Consider the following 24,622-nt stretch of genomic DNA (forward strand, 5'->3'; position numbering starts at 1 on the left):
CTTCACCCCCAGCACTCTTGGATGCTAATAACACACAAACCATAATTGCATCTCTAGTTGCACCTGATGCTCTTATGAGTTGACATTTTACTGTAAAAAAAAAAAAAAAAAAAGAAAAAAAAGAAAAAAAAGAAAAAAAAAGAAGAAGCTCGCACACATAGAAGCATAAAAATACATCCTTTACCAAAAAGGTGTTTTTTGACTCTGGCCTCAGAAATCCATCTGCCAATGGCTAAGCTTTGCTGTTTAGCTGTCCTGCAAGAAAAACTTCTTTGTTACTGCTTGTCTACATGCTCTGTACTACACACTGTTTTAGCTGCTTGTTCTATTTCTTTGACTATTTACACCAACAGGAAAAAAAAAGAAAAATTATCATTATGAAACAATAATACACAAACCAGTGAAAAGTGAGAAATCATTTAGAGACAGGAGAATTGATGGGACAAGCAGTGAAGAAGCCATAAGATGCTGGTTTTTAACAGAAAACGATAATGGGCCATTTTGTTTTTGAAGGTACAATGCAGAAGTGAAATAATGCAGTGTATCATCATTCACAGGTTAAAACTTCTTTCTCAGAGATGAGAAGCAATGCATATATTTAAGAGACAGTGGGTAAGATTCCAATTCTTTTGCCTTATTCTGAAACTGAAATGGAAGAGTTTTTAAGCATCTTGCACAGAAAAGATCTTTACAGAAAAATAACAACATCTCTGCTGATGATTTCTCCATTAGAAATGCTTCATTACTGAAAACATTGCTATATGATCTGAAAAATAATACATTTTTTTTCTTTGCCATTTCAGAGACAATCACAATTTGAGACGTGTTTTGTTGGAAATATTTTTTTCCCTCCATAAAATAACCTTTCAACTTTACTTTGAATAAAAGAAATATAAAAACCTTTCTTGGCATAATGGGAGAAGCTTTGGAAAAAACCACACTAGTTCTTCCTTCAGTTTGGTTACAAAAACCATAATATAGTAATTTCATTTTTAGACATTTCATTCCAGATAGTAGTCTGTTGCAGATATGACTGTGCAAATTTCTGATTGATGGATCTCTGTCATTGTCAGTTCTAAATTCAAAAGAGAAGAAAATGTGTAGAAGATGAAAATATCTTTAGAAGAGACTGTGCCTGGCTGAATCAGGACCTAAATTCCTGAAAACTGTAATTCCAGAGGATAGTACAGGAGATGTTTGTGAAAAATAAATAAACTGAGGTACACAGAAATAAGAGGTCCATATACAATTTCCATAATGATATTAAGTAATAAATCAGTAATAGTTGTTCCTGAACACTAACAATAGCATATTATTTCTCCATTGTACTGTTTCAGGAATACCTTGGAAACCACAAGATGTGTGTTTTCTGGCCTCATCAAAAAGGTTAGGGTGAAGAACCCTTGTGTGAAAAGTTTTGAGTGATAGAATATGTTTAAATTGTTACAAATGTTTATAAAAGTGCTTCTAGGCATAAAGATGATGACTGAAATCATACACGGGAACAGTTGAAGATAGCTCTCTTATTGTTAAAGAACTCTCTTCTTGCAAGTTTTTTCCTACTTTCATCTAATTTTCCAGAGACATTTTGAAAGAGGACTGTTTCTTTTCTTCCTTGTTTTATGAAAGTGCCTTTGTACATTAGCGAAGTGCTTTAATAACACACACTTGGTAAAAGTCAAAAGTGCTCTATTATCCGTAAGTATAGAAGTAAATAGCACTTGTTTTAATTGAAAATATCAAACTTTTGCAGCTCTAAAGACAGCAAAGACACATCCATTTGTGCATCTCTTCCAAAGGGTGAATTCTAGTGCTTTTAGACAGACTGAAAAAGAATCAAGCTTATTAGAACCATGAGAAGTTTTCAAATTGAAATGCCTTTCAACACTCAAGTGGTTAAAATATGGAAATGGTTAATGCACTTAGCATGTGAAGCCACTTTGAAAGACTGAGGGGTTTAACAAATTGTCCCTATCAGCTGAGAAGTGCCAACTGACCAGAGTCTTAGGTCAATCTGACTTCAAGGTAACATATAGTGGTTTACATTTTAATGAAACAGTTTACTCTGTAGGTTAATTAGCAAAGGGAGATTTAAACTGTTGTATTTTACTTTACAGGAGCATGCACTCAGCCTGTTGCTGTATCTTGATTGAAGGACAATACAATTTTGAACCACTATACCTTGGCAGTTCTTCAAGTGTACTTAAACTTTTTATACAGAGAAAAGTGTAGTGATTTGCTTAGTGTCAGTGTAACAAAACTATTTCTAAACTAATTTATCTTTCATCCTTCAAGACAAAACTTAATTGGCTTAAGGAGTGCTATTTAGTTGGTCAGTTATTAACTTAACCTGAAAGAAGATGATGTCTCACTGTGGGGGTAAAGAAGTGTCCCCAGTGATTTCTGAGACAAATTGAGTTACATTAATAAAGCTTTTGAGACCAGATGAGGGCTACTGGCTCTGGTACAGACTGGGGCAAATGATGAACACAATCACATAACCATGCCTTAACAAGTTACCATCTGTCAGCCGAGCTCTGGTAACTGACTGTGATTAGATTTCATTTTGATAAAAAGCCAATGGAAAGAGGACAAATAAAATAAAAAATCAATCATATCTCCAACCATAAAAATACTAATAAAATTTTAAATACCTGTCCAGGACTTGACCTCCTGTTTTCTTCAGATTTCTTGTCCCTTAAAGGGTCAGTCTTCCTTTTCAGAAGCCTCCTGTCCACTATTATTTATTTGTATTATCATTTGCTTAGAGACCTGTGTCAGGACTCTAGCCATGCGGTACAAACATATTCTAGTTATTGTCTTGCTTTGATTGACAAGGGTACCAACAGTGCTCGAAGCCTTCACAGAGCACCAGGTTATACACAAACCTCTGATGTAATTTCCACAGTAGGCCTGTACTATGGCCTTAATGGTGTATGGATGCTTTCATGTGGACAAAGTCTCCACATAAACTTGGAAGCAACAGTATGAGGGTCTATGTCACTGACAGAGAAGGGATGCTGCAGGTACAGGCAGAGAAAATATCAAAACTGAAGTCTCCCAATTCTCGAAATACGACTACTGCTAATAATTCCTTGACCTCTACGCCATCAATAGAAGGCAAGGTCTTCTCTAACCCTTTAAAATTAACAGAGCTTAACAGGTAAAATAAATTTCTTATTCATCAGAATGACTATCTCTGTAAGTTTCTTAGCTTCCTGCTGTTGCACTTTGAAGTGTGGGTATGATTAGCTATTACGTGAAGAGTTCTTCCTTGTTTTCAAATTTAAGTGTGGAAACATATCTGTGCAGAGTACAGACACTTTGGAAAAAATTCAGGTATCTCAGAGTCAGTTGTCTAATATTCCTTACTTCAAGGAGCCATGTGTTTATTCAGGGTATTGCACACAGCACCTAGAACATTCAACTAGCACCAATCTTTATGATAAGGAGAGCAAGGTGTTGCTAAAAAAAAAAATCACATTTAGGACCCTTACTTTAATTTAAAAGCAGGTTGAGTCCCCAACAATTCCCCTTGAAATTAGTAGTGAAGGACCAACTATTTTCCACTTTCACACAGCAGCCACAGTAAGACACCTGCATAAGACTTCAGAGCTTAATTTAAGGTGCTCTACTTGATAAACCATATTATTAATTTATTATCAATCACCTCTAGATAAGGATAGAAAGAGCATTAGATATACCATGTGGCATATTCCATACAGTAGGCAGTTAGGGAAAAGAAAAGATCAGAAAAATAGAGTACACTGTTTTGTATGCATCTTTTCAATTTTCTTTTCCTGCTTTGTGTCACACACTCAAAAAATGAGTCATTTATTTAGAATAACATGCATTTATTGAGTTTGGTCACCTTGCAGCTGAAAGGCAGTCTGAATTGCACTGTGGTGTTCCATTACTGCTGAAGAATTGTGGCATGGTAGCATATCTGAAATAAATAGTTGCAATGGAATAATTAATGACATGATACACGTAAAGAAATATTGTGGAAAGATGAAGTGGTCATGACCAGTTTAGTAAAGGTGTGGTGTAGCATAAGTCCACAATTACCTTACAATTTATCCTCATACATACTCTAGCAATTCAAGATAACTTACTAGTAACTCTGATTGCTAATTAACATTACTAACCTGTAACTTAAGTCCTCACAGTGTAGGCAAAAGAAAGAATTTAAAAAATAGGCTGCCAAATAGCTCCAAATGTTTACTCTCCTTTCTGACTTCTCCTGCTAGTGTCCTTCTACCTCACATTTCATTCTTTTATTTACCCAGTTCATTGTCATTCCCTTGTCTTGAGAATTCCTTTCTGCAGAGTAAGAACTGTTGTTTCTCATGACTTAATACACCACAGCTGTGGGCTCAGGAGTGCAGGCACAAATCCTTGTATGTCATCAGCACTGCTGACTTGGGACTGGCATTGAGTTTGTAGCAGAGGTGGAATAAAATGCACTAGCTTCATCCTAGCATGATTGAAAGGTCAGAGTCCTGTGAAGTTAGTTGGGATATTTTTATGGTTAATTGCACCAAGTCGCTATTTTCCATTTCCTATTTTGGAGGCCCTTAGAAGTATATAATATGAACTTACACCTTAGTGATATCAGTGGTAGGTCTGGCACCTTAATGTGTAATTAGAGAATGAATAGCAGCTTATCCAGAAGTTTGCAGCTACAAAAAGAGAGTAATCTCATTTCCCTGTGCTTTGTTTTGGCTGTGATACTTCCCTGGTAGCATAGTTAGCCAAATTCAATTTACTAATTCAGTGGAAAACTGTCTGAGGTACCCTCAATCCATTGTATTTCCTCCTGGATCAATTAGCTGGGTGAGTTTGGAGTGCAGTTAGATGAGCATCAGAGCTGGTAACAGAGTGAAGGAGTGAACAGCCAGGGAAAGGTACTGGAGGCGGTATAGGTGGGAGTAGAAGTGATCCCTTTTTAGAAGGTGTAAGCTTTCAGAGGTGTTCAGCTTGTATTGCCTTACCATCCACTTAAACCCAGAGTCATGGGCTGTGTGACTGCTGAAATATATTTTTCTTCCCTTTGGTGATGGTGTGGTGGGTGCAACACAAAAGAGAAAGCAAGAAAAAAGGTGGTGTGAATCAGCTCTTGGGCAATCAAGATCTTAAGCTGCTGCAATTTTTTCTTCTGGGGGTCTGCCCATGACCTCCACAATGGAGGGCTGTGCTAATGATCTTGATTTCATATTTGCAGTAGACTGGGAATATGCATTCCAAAGTTACCCTTATGTCAGCGTGTGATGAATTATTAAGGCCTTCTTGCTAGTCCTGATCCTGAGTATAACAATACAGGTATATCTGAGTATACAGCCATGACAAGCCAGTGAAAGCAAAGGTTTCTTGCTCTGACTGTAAAATGAGCACCTCAGAGCATTCAGACGGTTTCGGTCTCCAAGTTCCAGGTGAAATGTTGGCAGACTGCTTCTCTCCAAGAGAGAGGAAAAAACCAAAGCTCCTAAAGCAAAGCTGACATTGCATAGTACCTGTCAGGAGGCAGCCACAGCAGGTTCTTAAGAGACTGGAAGAGGAATTTGCTGGCCAGGAACTGGTGCCATTATCCCTGGGAGGTGTGAGCAGGGCAGGCTTAAGGAGGCTGGGAAGCTGGATTCATACCAGGTTCTCTGGCAGGTTTGTAATGGTAAGACATATGAGGCCATGCCAGGACATAGAGATATGAGGCCATGCCAAGACATTGGCCAGCTCAGTGCTGGGGCAGGAGTGTGGGGAGCTGGATGTCAGCACTCCTGAGACAGGGACTGATGGCCCTGCCTGGGGTGAAATGGGCTTGCAGGCAGGGGCAGGGACAGTAAGGTCTGTTGGTGCTGTTGGGGCATTAACTATACTGGTTTGCACAAGTCCACATCTTTGAGAAAATAACCCCCAAATCAAACTGATAAACCCTGGAAACGTTGTCAGAATTTCTCCCTTGAAGAAAGAAAGTCCAGTGATGCCCGAACCCCATCTGCCATCTTGCCAAGTCTTTAGGTTTTCTCCAGGATGGTCCATCGTTGCTCCACCTGCACCTCCCAAGACAGCTACTAGTTTTCAAAACTCTATGTTGCTCAGAAATTGCAGCAAAGTGACTTTAAAACTGGTTCTTCAGTTTTCTGTGTGTGCACAGATACATGTTACTTACCAAGGCAACTGCTAATTGCAAGATATCAGAGTAATTGTCAGCAGTGTGGAACCTAATTTTCCACTATGTAGATATCTATGTTGGTTGCATGTATTAGAGTTGTCATGCTTTAAATGTCAGCAGCATTTTAACATCTACAGAAGTCTGTAGAATTAATGATGAGAGAGATTCTTACTGTAAATGTATTGGAAATGGCAGAGTTCAGTTACCTGTAAATGTTAAAACATTGTCTACTGAGAGCTGACAAAGACAATCAGTAGATGCATGCTTTGGTTTGTCAAACGTTCAGCCCCTGAAGACCTGTTTCAGCTCACTTTGTGTTCATCTGAATGTTATTCGTGGTGCCAAGAGTAGCCATCTGGTCCAAGATTATAGTGACTTCTGGTTTTGGGCAAATTTAGGAGAAAACTTCCAAGTGGCCCTTTCCTAATATTTGGGAAAATATTTCCTTGGAGAAAAGTGGAAAAAAACCTATTTATTTAGCAGGCAAAGCAATCACCAGCACAAAAATGAACAATATTAACCAATAAACCTCTTGCTGCTCCAAAACAGATGACAAAACTCAGAAAAGTCCCCTTTGTGGGCTGTAGTTCAGCTCACTCAGTCTCTTATGAGTCCCTCTGGTGTTGGAAATGCTGCCAGGCACAGCCTGGTGGACCACAGGTGCGAGCTGCTGGTGCTGCTCTGGGAGTTCAGTCCAGAGCAGGTTTAAACAGGTCCGAGAAAAGAAAAAACCACAGTCCAGAGAACTTCTCTGCCTCAGCCAGCTAAAAACTAACTAGAAGCAAAGGAGAGCTCTGTCCTGCTGTCTGTCCATCTGCAGACAGCAGAGTCCAGGAGCAGGAGTGTGGAGGTGTGAGTGCAGCTTCTGAAAACAAACTCTGCACTTCTCTCCCCCTTCACTGTCAGAACCAATCTCAAAGGTGCAAAACTTATTTCTGGGCTAAACAGATGAATGGGATATGAGCATCATAAAGTCCCCCCAAGACACTTCTGCCCTTGGGAAGAGGGGGGAAACTGTAAATGCCTCAAGGTGATCTGAGCGGGCTGCAGTCACTGGTGCTCCGGGTGGAGATGGGTGTGTGAGTGCTGCAGGGGTGTGCCCGGTACTGGCCTGGTCAGACAGGTGGCAAGGAAGCTGTTGTAAAAGTTTTTGGAGAAAGATAACAGGGCAATCTGCCCTTCTGGGAAGCAGAGGCAGAGCAGCTACATGGGCTTTTTTTTTCAGGAGTGCCCTGCCAAAATGCAAACAAAAAGAGTTCTAATGCCTCTGTACAACCTTCCAACCAGCTGTTTGGATGAAAAATGTCGATGTTCCTAGAGCTAAGTAATTTATGGATTTTCATGTAAATAGCTCTATTGTTTAAGATTGTACTGGGTAGTGGAGAATAGCCATCAGTCTGTATGATTCAGAAACTGTGCAGATTTGTTTGAGTCATTTCCAGAAGTTACAGACTGTCTTGACAGGATAATTTATATCTGAATTTTATGCATTTCATGTCATAACTTGCAGTTCACTACTGAACTGGACTCACCCACTATATCTTCCATTCAAAGTCTGAATATGCATCTGGCTTCTTTTACGTTCCAGAAAGATGCTTCCACTAATTATCTTATTTGTGCTTTATGTAAAATCTCTCAAAATAGCTAGCGAAGATAGTGAATCTGCCACTGAAGACTTAGTGTGAGTGATTGAGTTTTAGACTTGGACAATAAAGATAGCACTGCAGCGAAAATCCCCAAATGTCTTTAGAAAGCAAACACAGAAAGGTCACTAAACAAAATTCACAAATGAGTTCCAACACATATACAAAGAAATATTTTTTTCTAGTTTTCATTCAAGTCCCATTAATTGTTTCCTATCATTGAAATTACTTACAGTCTTTTTTCACAGAACATGAGAAATTTTATTAATTTAAACCCCTTCTGAATCTAGGCAGGTGTACAAATATCCTATCCCCTCTCCTCTTTCAACATTCCACATGCCCCTGACAACAAATCTCTGTGATTTATCTTCCAGGAGGATGTGTAAGAAAACACTTTGAAAAAAGTTGTTAGACACTTTTTTAATGGTTATTTTATGTGTGCATTTCACTTTGCTGCAGGCAATGGCAGAAAAAAAATCAATCCATATTTGTGTGGAATGAAAAGACGAAAAGGAAAAAACCTCCTCCAAAATAATTAGCTGTGTGATATAAGGAATGAAATCATCAAAAATACTTGACTTTTCCTCTTGCTGCTGCTGCTGGTATTACTGCTGCTGCTGGTATTACTGCTGCTGCTGAGCCCTTAAAATACCCAGGCACATTAAGAAAATAGTTAGGAAGGTTTATTTTGGGGTACAGGTTGCTCTTCTTCTGGAAACAAGTAAATGCCAGCCTTTTGATGAAGCCTGAAATCTCCCCAGTTCTAATTTTGGAGTGAGTGCTTTAAAACTGAAACCAAAAATAGCATAGGAAGGCATTTCTTCAGACAAAGATTAAATGGGTCAAGCATTCATTCAGCAATGGTTTCAAATGCATCTACAATAGCTACAGATGAAGAGTTTTATGCATCTGTCTCCATATCTATGGCACGTTTGTGTGTGCATATATAAATGCAGAAATACATGTATCACATAAACATTAGCTTTGTGTGACTATGCATTCACATGAACATACATGGTAAATGTGGTTAATCTTGCATCTCTTCCAAAGGGCTCTAGATGATGCAGAAAGGAAATATACTTCCATTTGGTTTGGTCAGAATAAACTTGAAAAATAGTTTATTAAAAATGTGAGGACTGCTGAATGACTTAAACATACAACCTTACTATGAGAGTGCATTAACAGTGGGGAACTCCAGCAGGAAAGATTAATACTGCTTATAAAAAGCCTGGTGTAGAATGTTTGTTGTGCTGCCAGCAACACTGTATAGGAGGTAATTTTTTGGTGCCTGGCGATGATTTTTGCACAATGTACTGTGTAATCATTGCCTACAATGCACTTTTTTCTACCATAAAACCTGTAGAAGTAATAATATGGCTCTCATTTTTTCTCTAGCTTCTATGGAGAACTCTAAAATATATACCTCATGCCAGTAGTCCATAAACTCCAGTTGTGCTAAGGCACTGTGCAATCTGAGGCTACCAAGATCAATAAAATCATTCAACCCCACAAATATTTCTACAGCTATAGTTCTGTGAAAAGTTAGAGAAGTATATATATATATATGTAGGAAAAAAAAAAAGAGGATATTGTTGGTCAGAGGAGCAAAATCTGCTGGATTTAGACTGCAAGAGAATGAACTGCAGAAATGTGATGTTCATGGTTTCATGCCAGAGCAGTAGAAATTCAAGAGATGCAATACATTAGGAAATGGATTTAAGGGGGATGGATGACTGGCTCTGGCAATTGCTAATAAGACATAGAATGCTTCCTGTCAAGGTCACAGATTTTTCTCCATTTCATTATCAATTATTAAATATCTTTTCCTCTTATTATTAGTTTACAAGATGTTTTCACATGAGGGACACCATTTGGTGTCCTATGTGAGGTGAATTGTTGATTTTGCATCAGGCTCAAAGCAGAGTGCTATCTATCACAGGAAAATTGTTGTTACATCAGTAGTAGCTTGCACTCTGTCCTGACTCTGTCAGGAGTCTCAAGAGGAAGTACAAGGTCTAGGTAGGGGCATAGAGCTTGATTATTTTTTTTCTCTCTTGTTATATGTGCTATACTGCATCAATGAGAAACATGGGTCTAGATTTTTCTGCCAGTCTGATACTTCTCACATGCAATAAACTTCTTCCCATCATGGGAGCAGGGAGTGTACTAGGTGGTCAGCAGTTGGCTCTTGACTCAGCCATGCTTATATCTAGGACCCCCTTACCTTATGAATTAAGAATTATCAATTTTGATTTTTCTTCTTCATTGCAATGGCAGCTTAAATTGGAATTGAAGAGACCGAGAGACAAAGAAGGCATATAAATAGACATATAAAAATATTAAAAAAGCCTAAACTACTTCAGTACTTATATGAAAAAAAAGAGTGCATTTCAGTTCCTTTTTTTCCTCACAGAATTCCTTACCTAAGGGAAATTCTCTGAGGTTCATTAACAAAAATACAGATATTTCCAGCAAGTCGGTCCTCAAAACAAAATAGTTTTTCTTCTGAACAGATATGGTATATTCTTCAAGTTGTTAAAGGAAGAAAAAAATTAAATATTACTGAGATGATATGAGGAAGCAGAAAATTCAAAGCACAATCATAAGGTCCCTCTCTAAAGGACCTGATGAAACTTTGAGGCTTTTTTTTTGTGGATGTGGATGGGGTGGGGGTTTGGATACACCTGTGCTCATACATGATATTTCTGTGCTCAGCCTTTTTGTTCCATTCTTCTTGCACCTTTGCCATTGGAGCAGCTTGTGTGATTGCCTTTCAGCCAGTTGTGGTCATAGAGAAGTGAGTTGGCTTAAAAAGTTTGAAAACTACGTGTTTCTTGAGGTTGTCCCAACTAAAATGAGATCATGAATTATAAGAAGAGATTATCTGCTGGAAGATATGAAGAGACCTTTTTCAGCCCTTGGGGGTAGGGATGACAAAGAGGCACAGCAGACAATCCTGCTGTTTGTAGAGCACATTTTCCTATGCCAAGAGAAAGTTACGGATGGTCATCTTCTGAAATGTGCTGCCTAGTGGATCTGGATATGAGGATTTTGGGGAAGACTGTAAATTGCACCTGATTATGTTTATAATCTTTAACTCTGTTCTGATTGTGCTTTAAACATCAGAGGCAAAGAAAAGCAATGGTTGAAACACTGGAAAGCCCCAAGGGGAAAGTTACTAGGACTGACCAAAGAAAGGGGAAAATAAATACATGTTGATTTTCTGGACGATACTTAAAAATTGTTTTATGTAAGAAACGGTCTTCAGGATTATATTTTTGCCCAATTAGTTGTATTACTTGCTAAACTCTTTATTTCATCAGTTTTTCCATCCAGACTGGATGGTCACCTATGCTGCACTTTCCAGCTCCTCAGTGTCTGTGGCTGAGCAATAATTTTGCTTCCTTATTCATATGTTCCATGGTGGCATACTGAAGGGTCCTGAAGGATAAGGGTGGTCATGAAAGTCCTCAGGCCTCAGGAGCCGGGAACGTGCTTTAGGCATGTGCATTGCAGGGTCTACTGCATTACCCAGCTACAGGATTTTTCACCAGACAGCCCCTAAAGATGCAACCCCAGAGAAGAGAGATGGCTCTAAGCTTGGTGTGGTTTAGCCTTGCAGAACGTCTGGCTTGCACAGTGCTTTGTAGCAGGACATGTCTTCTCCTTGGAGGGGTGTTTTCTGAGAGAAATAAGCCTCATTGCCAAACATGAGAAACCCTCATTCTAACAAACTTGACTGGGTGTAGACTTTTCTGGGCTTCTCTAACCCATTTTATGGAACAAGTGCTGCAGTGAGCCTCAGAATTTCTTTGAAAGCAGATGAGCATTTGAAAAAAGAGGAAAGCTTTGGAAAAAACGTGCAAATCCTTTACACTTGTGGAATCAAAACTCCATCAGGGAAGCAACAAAGCTATTTAAGGTAAACCTATACTCTTGTGCATTTGTGCATCTCCCCCTACTTTAAATAGGCTGCTTGATGATAGTAGCAAGCACAAATAGCCTTAAACCTGCTACAGATTTTATTAATGAGAGAAAACTTGTGCTTATTTCTCACCTGTGTTCAAAAGTAGCCTATTTTATAGTGTAATAGCTGAACCACAAGAATAGAGTTTCCAATACAATACCTCATAACCGGTATCTACAGGGATGCTATTTTCCTCTCCCCCTTCCTTTTAATCCCCTTCCCAGTAAAAAAGGAATTGAGTGCTTCTTTTGGCTAGAGATTTTCTTCGTCCTAAATTATAATAATATGTCTGCTGTATTGGAAATTGAAATGACAGACTGCTTTCCTTTAAAGACACTACCTCTCCAAAGTAAGGAACAGTTTTACAGGAAGTCGAGGCCTATATACGTGTTGTTCTGGGAAAAGCCTTGAACCCATTTATTATCATTTCAATGCACCCCTGAAAAGTTAACTTCTCTGAAAAATTTAAGAGACAGCTTTGTGAAAGGAAGGATGTGAGACCAACACTGGTCCTTTCTGGCATGCCTATTCCAAGACATCAGCGGCTGGTCTGGTGAATCACATTAAAATTATGAAGAACTTCAAGCACTAAGACAAATGAAATCTGGTTTCCCAGGATATGCATCTCCTGGTGACTTGTGAGCTCACTGATATTTCTTCCTACAGCTGCGGTTTTTAGAAGGACTATTTTTATACTTTTCCAAGTTGATTCTCTCAGGTGTTCAGTAAGGTTTACTTACTCAAGTTCATAATGTGCATAACTTTATTCGCCCAGCTAGTGTTAGTGATGCTTTGTTGCTACCTTCATGGATACATTTAGTGACATGTATAAGTCTTCACAGGATTGGACCTACCCTCAGCATTTGTGAATCTAATACTCTTATTTATCACTTTTTCTCACTCATTCTTCAGTAAATCTTGATGTGCCCTTTATTATTTTTGAAATACAAACTGTAGGGACAACTGAAGGGACAGTATTTCAACAGCACAGGTATGTGCTGTTTCTCCTAAAATTAATATATCTATTTCTGGCTTGGCAGTTGACTGCCAAAAACACTGCTGAAGATAATCTGAAGGGGAGCTTACTTACAAGTACTTGCTGCAGCCTTTTTCTCACCTGGGAGTCCAATCTACCTCTTTTTTTCTCTAGGCTATTTTCATTAAACCTGTACTTGTCTATCTCCCCTATGTCAGATTTGTTTGAAACTGGCCAATCTTTTAAAACATTGAGGTTAAAACTGTATGAAATCTAAGCAGATAAAGAAAGAAGCGTGCAATGAGTTGTTTCTTTATGATACCAAGCTAACATGGTTATGTAAACATTTTAATACATCTGGCTTGCTGATACATGATTGAACTAAACAAGAGATGCTGGCTTTGCATATAAGCACATTCATTTTTAAATATTAAATAATTAAGTATTAAATTAATTATATTAAGTAATATAATTAAAACAGGAAAAACCAAATCTGCACATAAACAATAGTAACTATAGTAATAACTATAATAATAACTATACTATGTGATTCTTTGAAAATTAACATTACCTTCCCACCCTGTAAAAACCAGGAATGATTACATATTAAAGAGTATTTAAAATTAGCCTTAAGAATATTATTCATATTACTTTACATTAAGTAAAATAGTCTTAAGCTCAATATTTATATTTTTATAAAATCTAACTTGCTCAGGACTGTCAGGTTTCAATTTTAGTGTGAAATTCAACCCATTTCCAGACATAGAAGTAATATGTCAAATTCTCATCTTCAGCTGATATCTGGGGCCACTGCTTTTGATATCACACCTTTAGCCACAGCAGAGGAAAGTATGTTGTAAATAATACAGACTTCTCAGAACCTTGATATACAGTGAGTGTATGCTCAGCTGATACCAAGAGATTGACAGGATTTTACTGCGGTATATGGCTGTTCCAACACATCTTAGGAAGAGACATGGTCTGTCAGTTCTGCCTTTTCCTCTTTTTTTTTTTTTTTTTTTTTTTTTTTTTTTTTTTGTTTGTTTGTTTTGTTTTGGTTTTGTTTTGGTTTTTTTGGTTTTTTTTTAGGGTTTTTTTTGTGTGTGGGGTTTTTTTTCCTTTTTTTGTTTTGTTTTATTTTATTTTTGTTTTAAACAAATTAACTTCATTTCTTTCTTTTTCAGATGTGGTCTTTATTATATATTGCCTATTGAATAATTTCTATGAATGTATCATGACCTGTAAAGTGCTTATGCCAATGTGGATTTTGGATCCCTGCTCTCTGTGTTCCTCACTCTGGATATATAGGCCACCTGGTGAGTTTTGATCCCCAGATGAGCTGATAATTCTTAGAGTCAGGTTGCTGGTGCACATGCTTGGGATTAGTTATACCACAGACAAAAAATGGTGTTGCTGTAAGTTCTCCTTATTAGTGGTCAGCATAGAAATTTGTTAGGGTACCTTCAGAAGGAAGGATCTTAAATGAAATTAAACAATAGAGAGTATTTAAAAAATAAGTAATGGCTCCTGCTCTTTCATTTATTACTCTCAATGTTCCCCTCAATATTTCCCTCATGTTACTCTCCAGATTATCTGCAGCAGTGTTTTTGGCAGTCAACTGCTGAGCTAGAAAGAGGTGTATTAATTTTAGAAGAGACATGCTCATACATTTCCTGTTGAGATACAGTCCCTTCTGAGTTGTGTTTCAAAAATAATAAAGGGCACATCAAGATTTACTGAAGAATGAGTGAGAAAAAGTGATAAATAAGAGTATTGATTCACAAATGCTGAGGGTAGGTCCAATCCTGTGAAGACTTACACATGTCACTAAATGTATCCATGAAGGTAGCAACAAAGCATCACTAACACTAGCTGGGCGAATAAAGTTATGCACATTATGAACTTGCAAGATCAGTCTCTTTAGATTGCACAACCAGCAACTGAAAATAGCTGCTGCTTTTGAAGAGATAGCCACTTCAGCTGCTTTTAACCTAAATGAATTAAAGGGTAATTTTGGAGAAAGTTTCATGCTCCTCTGTTTAAGAACATATAATTGGGCTGAAAATGTCAAAAGGACAGAAGCAAAATGGTAAAAAACACCATAGTGCCTTCTTTGCAAAGAGAAATTAAAGGATCTTCAGAGTTTTGTGTTCTTTTCTTTCAGTTAATAGTTAAAAGACAAAATAATATGTTTAGGGAAAGGTAGCAAGAGTTTATGAGGACACAGGGTGTTAAAAATTAATATTATTACTTGGAATTGGAATGGCTCCCAAGCCATTCTCCATGATATTTGAAAAGTCATGGCAGCCAGGGAAATCCCAGGTGACTGGAAAAGGGGAAATATTTTACCCATCTTTGAAAAGGGTAGAAAGTATGACCCTGTGAATTACCAACCTGACAGCCTCACCTCTGTGCCTGGGAAGATCATGGAGCAGATCATCCTGGAAGCTGTGTTAAGGCACGTGGAGGACAGGAAGGTGATTCAGGACATCTAGCACAGCTTCAAGGGCGAGTCCTGCCTGACCAGCCTAGTGGCCTTCTCCAATGGAGTGACTGATGGATCAGTAAACAAGGGAAGGGTTACAGATGTCATGTGTTTGGACTTCTGTAAAGACTTTGACACTGTCTCAACATCCTTCACCATAAATTGGAGAGAGATGGGTTTGCTGAGTGGACCGTTACACAGATAGGAAATTATTTGGATAGGCGCATCCAGAGGGTAGTGGTCAGTGGCTCAGATACCAATGGACATCAGTGATAAATGGTGTCCTTCAGTAGGACCTTTGTTATTTGATACCTTCATTAAGGACATGGACAAAGGGATCAAGAGTACCCTCAGCAAATTTGCAGATTACACCAAGCTGAGTGATGCAGCTGCCATACCTGAAGGATGGGATGCCATCCAGAGGGACCTGGGCAAGCTCAAGTGGTCCCATGGGAATCTCATGAGGAAAAGACCAAGTGCAAAGAGCTGTATCTGGGTTGGGGCAACCCCTGGTATCAACATAGGCTGGGGGATGAACAGACCAAGAGCAGCCCTGCTGAGAATCACCTGGGGGTGCTGCTGCATAAGAGGCTGGACATGACCCAGCCATGTGCACTGACAGCCCAGAGAGCCAACCATAAAAAGCAGTGTGGCCAGGAGGTCAAGGCAGGTGGTTCTGCCCCTCTGCTCTGCTCTGGTGAGGCCGCACTTGGAGTGCTGCATCCAGCTCTGGGGTCCCTAGGACAGAATGGACATCAACCTGTTGGAGAAAGTCCAGAGGAGGCCAATAGGCCAAGCTGATCAGAGGGATGGAACACCTCTCCTATGAGAAAAGGCTGAGAGGACTAGGGTTGTTCAGCCTGGAGAAGAGAAGGCTTTGGGGTGATTTACTTGCTCCTTGAAGGGAGCCTAAAAGAAATGAGAGGTACTTTTTACAAGAGCATGTGGTGACAAGGGAGAATGGATTTAAGTTGAAAGAGAGTAGGGTTAAATTAGATATTAGAAAGAAACTATTTCCTGTGAGGATAGTAAAGTATTGGAACAAAGAGCCCAGAGAAGCTGTGGATGCCACATCCCTGGAAGTGTACAAGACCCAGATTGGAGGAGGGTCTGAGCAATCTGGTGTAGTGAAAGGTGTCCTTCCCATGTCAAGGAGTTGGAATTAGATGAACTTTAAGGTCTCTTCCAACTCAAACCATTCTATGATTCTATGACTAAAACCTAACCAAAGTGACTGAATGTAAGTACAAGTTCTTCAGTGAATTTTAAAACCAAGTGAGGCAGAGGTTACACGCTGCCTCCAGGAAATCCATGCTTCTGGGACAATTCTGGTTCTGCCAGGATTGATTGCAAATTGTCACACAATTCAGATTTGTGCAGTGCCACCATCTTACTCTCTTCTAAGACCTTCAGTATTCTGGAATCATTGGAGGAACTTTTCTGGGGCCATCAATGACAGAGAACATACAGGTTTGGATATCTTCCTGTTGGTGTTATTGATGGATAAATTGGATGGAGCATGGATTTTTCTTCATTGAAACCAGGATCTCATTAGCAGAACACCAACATTATGTGATGTCTGAAAAGAAGGGTGTGACTCCATCCCTGACAAGCTGATTGATGCTGTGATGGTAGAGGCTGATTTTAGGACACACCACAAAAGTAGAATCTTTGGGTCTTTTAGGACTGACCCACTCATGTAGTCCCTACCACAGTTTTATTACCACCAAAGCCATTTTTTGCTGACCCTTGATTTGTGTATGAGTCGCTGGCCTGATCCAAGACCCACTCCTACTGAGTGTGCTTGTGATCACACACACAGAGCTCTTGGTCTAAGAAATGTTTTGACGTGAGGCCACTGATTATACGAGAAGTTCAGTGTCCAATAAAATGAAAGACTTGTTACTACTTGAGCTGCTACATTACCCCCCTGCAGCTGCTGTGGTAGATTATACAAGGCTGTTGCTGGTGTTTTAGAGAAACCAGGGCTATTGGGGTCTGGATTGAAGACCACAGTAATGACTGGTGGGCTACCTGGTGACTTTTCTCAGTCCTGACCACTGTTGTCTGTCCATAGTGTAGCAAAATGCAATAGTAAAGGACTGTGAGTGAGAGAAAAAACAAACATCCAGGTCTGTAGAGCAGATGGAGAGAAAAGGAAAAAAAAATCTTTCAAGTCTTTAGTTCTCAAAGTTTTCAAGAACTTCACAATTTTGTATGTGACTGATTTACATTGATCTGGATTCTCAGCTTAAAAACCAAACTCTCTTGGAACCTTCCTTCTTGATAAGTCTGTTTTGCTTCCCGAGTGCTTGTTTGATTGAAATTTAAGCCAGTAGAAGAGAATCTTTGCTTACCAAAGCCCTGTTAATACTAAAAGGCTTTTTAACAGGTGTAGATTTAGGTTGTGATCAGTGCTAAAACAGCTACATAGGAGAAGAGACTGTATAAAATCTTGTGTTCTACAACTTCTGTGTAGTTCTCTGACCTTACTGCCAGCTTTCCTCCCATCACACCTGTCTTAAGGAAAGACAGGGCACAGACATAGCTCCTTGTTTATCAAGTGTATTGCAAATATGTTGGGGTTTTTGTATTTTAGGGTTTTGTTGGTTTTTTTCTTTCTTTAGGTTTTGTTTTTTTTTTGGTTTTTTTTTTTTTTTTTTTTTTTTTTCTGGGAGTACAAAAGAGAAGCATGGAAAGCAACGTGCTTTTAAAACTCCTTGTCCTTTATGATGCACTTAAGGAGCTCTGAAGTCCTGTCATATTCAATTTCTATACATTTTATTTTTAAGCAGTCTGTAAGAAGTGTGAAGTCTTACAGTCAGTATTCAGTAGCTTTAAGTTCGGATCTATTTTGAGATTTCGGTGATCAATAGGAACTTAATTGATTAAATTTGCAAAGTCACCATTTCTTGCAACTTGATAGATCCAGATTATTTGGACTGTAATGGCTAGGTAGAATCATGTGTCCATGAGGCAGCTAAAATACCTATATTATGGCGAAAAGAAGTTTTACATTTTTAAATAGACTTGGAGTAAAAAGGCTCTAATCAATGTTTGCTTGCTGCTTTATCACAATGGAATGAAAAAATATGTGTTCAGCTTTTAGTAGTTGATATGAAAGCACAAAAGGTCGTTCTCCACACTCTTGCATTATATAAGTAGATGAATGACGTGCTTGAAGTGGCTGTTAGACCATGGTATGGAGACATGACGCCTAGAGGACCTGATACAATCTTTGCCTTGTTTATGAAGCTTCTATCATCATGTCTACAGAAAAGCTATCTTTTTTTTCTCTTTCTTATGTACCTCATAAAATAGAGAAAAATTGTACGTAAAAGAGAAATTCTGATCTAGAAAAAAATCACAATAAATAAATATTCCAAATTCTCTCTGTTTTTATATGCAAATAAATATTTTCTTTTGGTTTTGATTATTTAACACATGATATTGGAAAAGTAAAACAATATTAAACAAAATCAAAGAAAAAAGTCTTTGTAAAAATTTTGTTCCCAAGACTCAAACGTAATATTCTAAGATTGTCAGAGGTTTTATTTGAAGGCTGTTTTTTTCAAAAAACCCCTTTATAATACAACTAATTTATTTCTCAAATATGATGATATTTATGAATCCTGTATTTTGACAGAACTCAATATGACTCAAGAGAATTGGCCTGAAAACCAGGCATTTCTGTGACCTAATATCATACTTACAGTTAGAATTGAATAATAAACCCTATGTGCTCTGCAAAAATGCAAGAGAAATCACTAAACGGCTGACCCAGCCTCTCTAAGACACTCCCATCACTTACCAGGGCTTTGATATGGGAGTGTGGATGGAAGCATGGGCGGTACACCGGCATTCGTGTCCATCTGTACTTTGCTCCCTTTGGCCTGGGGGATAACACACGCTCACCTGGGGGTTCCAGAGTACTCCCGAGGGACAGCCTCTACTCTGCAGTACCTGAAGAGAAAATAAGACATGGCCAATGCATGCACCCCCTCTGGGTACAGAAACAGTGTTTAGTTTTGCAGATAAAGTTATGCTCCACAGTGCAAATGGATTTTCTCTCTTCCTTTTTTCAAGCATTGAACTATTTTTGCATTGAACTGATTTGAAATTACACGAGCTTGGATAACGTGAATAATGCATGAGATTTAAGACAAACACATGAAAGGAGCTTATTTTTCATGTCAAACAATTCTTTATTTTTTATGGTACAAATTAAAAGTGACAGATCTGAAGCTGTTAAGAAATACACAAAGTGCAGCTTTACTGACCATACAGATATTGCTCTAGATTAAGTACAGTTTTTGTCAGTTTTTTTTTTTTTCATGTTAAGCAACCTGTGCAGATAAATCAGCTTTGGTTTCAAAGTCAGAGTAGTAAGGAGCTTTTAAATATCCAGTTTGTTTTCTTGGTCACAAGTCCACCATATCCACTCCTTTTTTATTTATTCATATTTTTAAACAACACAATACAGTCCATTTTGTACTGCCATCTTTCCCCCTGCATGCTCCATGCACGGAAAAACATCTCTTTGCAGTGCTTCGTAAGTGACCCTGGTGACCATTTTGTAGATTATAGCACATAGGACAAAAAAAAAAAATAGTAACAATAATAATTAATAATAATAATAATAGTAGTAATAATATCACTTCTTAACAATTAATAAACAAATGTGCCCCACATAGTCTCAAGTTGGAAACAAGCAAACCACATGACAAAAAGCTCATTACAAAATGTTTTCCAAACAGATTTTACAGTCAAACATTGACATGGAAATCAATTTCCTCTCTTATCTTCTTATTTGAATGTTGGTCAATAACTGGGTACAAGTAGAGTGCTGAGGTAAAACACTGATGAACAGTTTTATTTTTGTATTTTTTTAAAATAGTAACAGTTTAGTATTGCGAGATTGTCAGCAACATTTAGCCATATCTATACAATGTGCATATACCTACATACATTGAGCTTTGGTCCAGCATTGAGAAGACGAGCAAAGGCATTTTACATATTTCTTTTTGGTTATAGCTTGAGTTCTTTGATACGCCTCTACTTGTTCCTTCCTAGCTCCTTTTTGCTTCCTTGTTCTCTTTTTTCTTTTTTTTTTCTTTTTTGGCTTTTTAAAAATTTTTTTTCAGTAATATTGTAAAGAAATTGGAACCATTTGAATGCATTTTACTTCTTCAACTGTCCAAAATAGCTTTTTAGTGAAAAACATAAAAAGACAAAATTAGAAGAGTAAGTGAACCCTTGGTTCATTATTCAAATAATATTTTTATATATATATATATATATATATATATATAAAGAAAAATGAATTATCAACAAAGTGGAAAACCATTAAACCTTCACATATGACCAAAGAGACTTTTGTTTCATTTGCTGGTAGCAACCTATCTTTTAGTCACATGCAAAATTAAAAGGTATTCAAATGTTATCAGTACATGAAAATTGTTTACAAATGGGAACCAGAAATGTTGCCAGTAACATAACAAAACAAAATATTTATGGCCCTCCCAAAGATGTATGACTCACATATAATTTATCTTCCTAAGAATCTGTTCAGGCACCATTTATGCCTCATAGCAAAAATTTGTGTATAAAAAAATTAATATGAGAAGCATTACAACACTTTATAAATAATTTACAAAACATAATACAAAATTAGAAAACTGTAAAAAAAACTACTGCACATGAATGATTTTAAGACTGTGGGATGAACATTATTTTTTCTTCTATGCTGGCAATTTATATTTATTTTACATTTTCACTGTCCTAGTTATATCCTTCCGATATGTACTTTGGAACAGAAAAGAGCTTATATAACTGCTGCCAGCATATTTTTAAACATTTAGTATCTTTCATACAGTGTTTAGTTAACTTTTTTTTTCCTGGGGGATTTTTCTTCACAGAATTTAGAGCAGTCCCTGGGAGAATTGGAAATTTAGTTTTGAGGCAATGAATGGTTGATGGTTTTGTTCCCAGGCTGTTGATGGCGGGGATGGAGTGGGGGAGGGTATGGCCTTAAGGATGACTGAACATGTAATTCTGTATGTGGCATTAATGACTGGGCAATTAGGAGTGTTCTGGAGACATGGGTAGGATTTCAGGAGTAACTGCTTCCAAATATGATTTATTCATCCTTGCTTTCCTGTTGGCTTCTGGATGGAGGTCTGATTGTTATGTAGATTGAACTGTGGTGACAACTTTAGGGCTGTTCAGTATAGACTACATAGATATTTCTGAGGATTTAGCTGTCTATGGAGAGAGAGGGTATAAAGAAAACCCAGAGGGGCAGATGTTGCTGTGAGACTCTTTAATTTACACGCTCAGCTTGGATAAAGCATCTATTTTGTCCCTCACAATTTGCCAGTGGTTACTGAAGTGATTTTTTTCCCAACTATTATTTATATATCAACAGTTGAAAAAGAGTCAATAACAATTGTCACTCCTCATAAACACAAGACCGAAAATATCCTAAACATACCCTGCTAAAGCATAAAGTCTAAAATGCATTTGCTGGACATGAGCTCATCCTGGAGTACTGGATCCTCAGTGTGCTCCAACACTGACCTTTGAGAGTGCTCCCATTTAGAAGCAGTTTCTGGTACAGATGATGGCCTCTGAAATGTTAAAGCTCCCCCAACCACGTAATAAATACCCCACTTTACAAGGTAAATCTCATTAATAAAATACTGAGGGCCAGATTCAAAGCACAGAGAAATCAATGAAAGTCTTTTTCTTTCACTAAATTTTGGATATAGCCTGGAGTTTTCGATACTCTTTAGTAAGAGAGGTGTTATTTGAAGACTCCAGCACTTCAGGAACTTCCTTCCACATCCTAGGCAGACCACCAAAAATCCAGCATAACCATTTTGAGGTCAAGGAATGCAATCAGGAGTTATACCATCAGAATTTTACCATCTCTACAGTGAGCTGAACCAATTATATGATGTTATCTTTTGGGAAGACCTGATAAAGATGCAGCTTCTACACTAATGGTGAACTGAATCCCAAAGGCTTGAGCATAACTGAGCAGAAGATGAAGATTGCAGATGACCTTCACAGGATCATCTTGATGGTCTTGATGTGGTCAGACCACACCCCATCAAGAACCTGCCACAGCTTTCTTTGCTTCTGAGCCTTGCTATGCTTGTAGGTCCAATGACCACAGTATTTTAGTAGATGCTTGCCCAATCAGAAAAGAAGCCACAGAGATAAACTGTCTTTAAAGAAAAATCAGTTCACCTGAATCATATTGCAGGTGACCTACCTTATATTATCAAGAGATATTCAGTGTTTTTCTCTATGTCCCAATTGTTTTCTCAATTGCTTAGTCTTGCCAGTGGCCACCGCAAACACCTGCAGAAATACATCCTCCTACTAAAGAAGTCAACAAGGGCAAGCATCAATATGGCATTAAAAAAAAACAGAAGGAACCAAACACTACCATCAAAATTGTCCATAGTGATGTAATGATCAAAACATCTTCATCACTTCTCAGCCTGTCCATTTGTTTTCATCAGAACATCAAGAAATTTCTTTGGCTTGCAGGCTTTGGAGAGAAATTGCTTCAAATGGAACCATAAGATAGATGCAGTACTGTACCAAGTGTGCAGTTTATATTTATACTACAAAATGAGTTTTGGTAACCTCTCCAGGTTCACGGCCAAAGGACAGAGAAATCTCAAGCTACACATTCGACAAAAAGCACAATGTTCAGTGTGGGCTTGAAAGTCCATCAGATATAATCCTAATTCTTCTTTGTCCTCATTGCATTCCAGCATATAAAAGTGTTCAGATTTCACTTTTTAAAAAAAAAAATCTTCAAACAGTACTGGTTTAGGGGGCTTGGGGAAGGGGTCGGGAATGAGATGGAAGGGAGGAGGCAGCAAATAGAATCAGGAAAAAAAATAACAGAAAAAGAAATGCAAAACAAGACATACACCCTTAGAAGAGAAATACCATACCCCACAAATCACAATAAAAATTACTTATTTTTGGCACACAAACATCAGGAGGTTTCAAAACTGTTGACTAAAAGAAAAGAAAGTGAGGTGACTACTATGGAATGGCTTTGTACACACCTGCAGGGGGTACAAACAAGGGTGAGAGAAATGAATCCTGTATTACTCTTTGCAAAATACAAATGTAAAAATTGGTAACACAATTTTACACTCATGAAAGAGTAGACTAACAATCTAGTTTGCAATGCCATGTTTCTGACTTTGGTTAATAGATTTCATAGTGAATCAGCACTTGATACCTGAAAGGCTACAATCATTCCTCCAGGTGGCAGGCTTGTATTCTCTTTTAAACAGATAAAAGTTTTTTCTTTTTTCTTCCTTTCCTTTTTTTTTTGTTTGGTTGCTGTTTGTTTTGTTTTTCCTTAAAATGTATTAATATTTTCATAATATACAGAAAAAAATTAAGCAATTATTTGGTTTACTTTAAGTCCATTAAAAAAAACTGGCTTTTTCAGGTTTCTTTGGGAACTAATTCTACTGCACACACTCTAAGTGTTGTGTATTTTTTTTTGTTTAAGGTTTTTTTTTTTTTTTTTTTTTAAATAGGAAAACCCACGGACATTTATAAACTGTTCTGTCCTTCTTGTAGTTTTCTCAGTCTTTTACTTACAAGGGTGATGAATAGGTATTTTCACAGAGTTCAAATGGACACATTTAAGTTGGTGTGGGGTTTTTTTCTTTGTGATTTGGCTTTTTTTGTTTTGCTTTTAGGAGTTTTCTTCCAGAGAGTCTGTTAAAGGCTCCATAGGAACTGCCGTTGCAGGCTCGTGTTGTTTCAAACGTTTAATTGTGTTCTTCAGTGCTTGCCTCTTATTGCAGAACCAAACTCTAACTACTTCCCGGTCATAGTTCAGTTTCTCTGCAATCTCTGTCATTTCTTGCCCAGAGGGATGCGTGTTCTTCTCAAAGTGGGCATTCAAGATTTCAAGGGCTTGTGGCGTGAATGAGGTACGCCTCTTGCGCTTTTTGGATGGTTCACTCCCAATAAACTCGGTAAGGTTCTGCATCCCTGCTCGATGGCGGGCCTCAGCCTCAGCCATCCACCGCTCAAGCACCGGCTTTATCTTCTGGGCACTTTTAGGGGTGATGTCCAGCTTTTCAAACCTGGCAGGATACAAAAGGCCAGGGTTCAGTTTGGCTGTCAGACTGCTAGCTATAGTGTTCTCTTGGGCTTCCTGTGGTAGGAAAAAGTGGCTTCTCAGGATGGTGTGTCTGAGGGAAAATTGAGAAAGAAGAGTCTTACACTGATGCTCTGCCAGGGTGGGACTTCCTGCCTGCCTGACTAATTGACTGGCAGAGGTAATTTACAGTAGATTATGAAAACTGTCAGATAGGTATATCTATACATA

General features: G+C 38.1%; 1 protein-coding gene across 2 annotated transcripts in view; it reads right to left on the reverse strand.

The window, feature by feature from the left end:
- Nucleotides 1-20,615: 20,615 nt before the first annotated feature.
- Nucleotides 20,616-24,622, reverse strand: part of POU6F2 (POU class 6 homeobox 2) — a 251,731-nt gene continuing 247,724 nt past the window's right edge. Inside the window, exon 9 of one of the 2 annotated variants that reach the window (XM_064420667.1) lies at nucleotides 20,616-24,377. In XM_064420667.1, the coding sequence (XP_064276737.1) occupies nucleotides 23,981-24,377 (397 nt within the window). In that variant the 3' untranslated portion in view covers nucleotides 20,616-23,980. Of the gene's footprint in view, nucleotides 24,486-24,622 lie in introns of both variants that reach the window. The other variant, XM_064420662.1, reaches the window with a different exon arrangement.

The sequence above is a fragment of the Passer domesticus genome, chromosome 1, assembly GCF_036417665.1.
Source record: "Passer domesticus isolate bPasDom1 chromosome 1, bPasDom1.hap1, whole genome shotgun sequence".
Taxonomy (NCBI): domain Eukaryota; kingdom Metazoa; phylum Chordata; class Aves; order Passeriformes; family Passeridae; genus Passer; species Passer domesticus.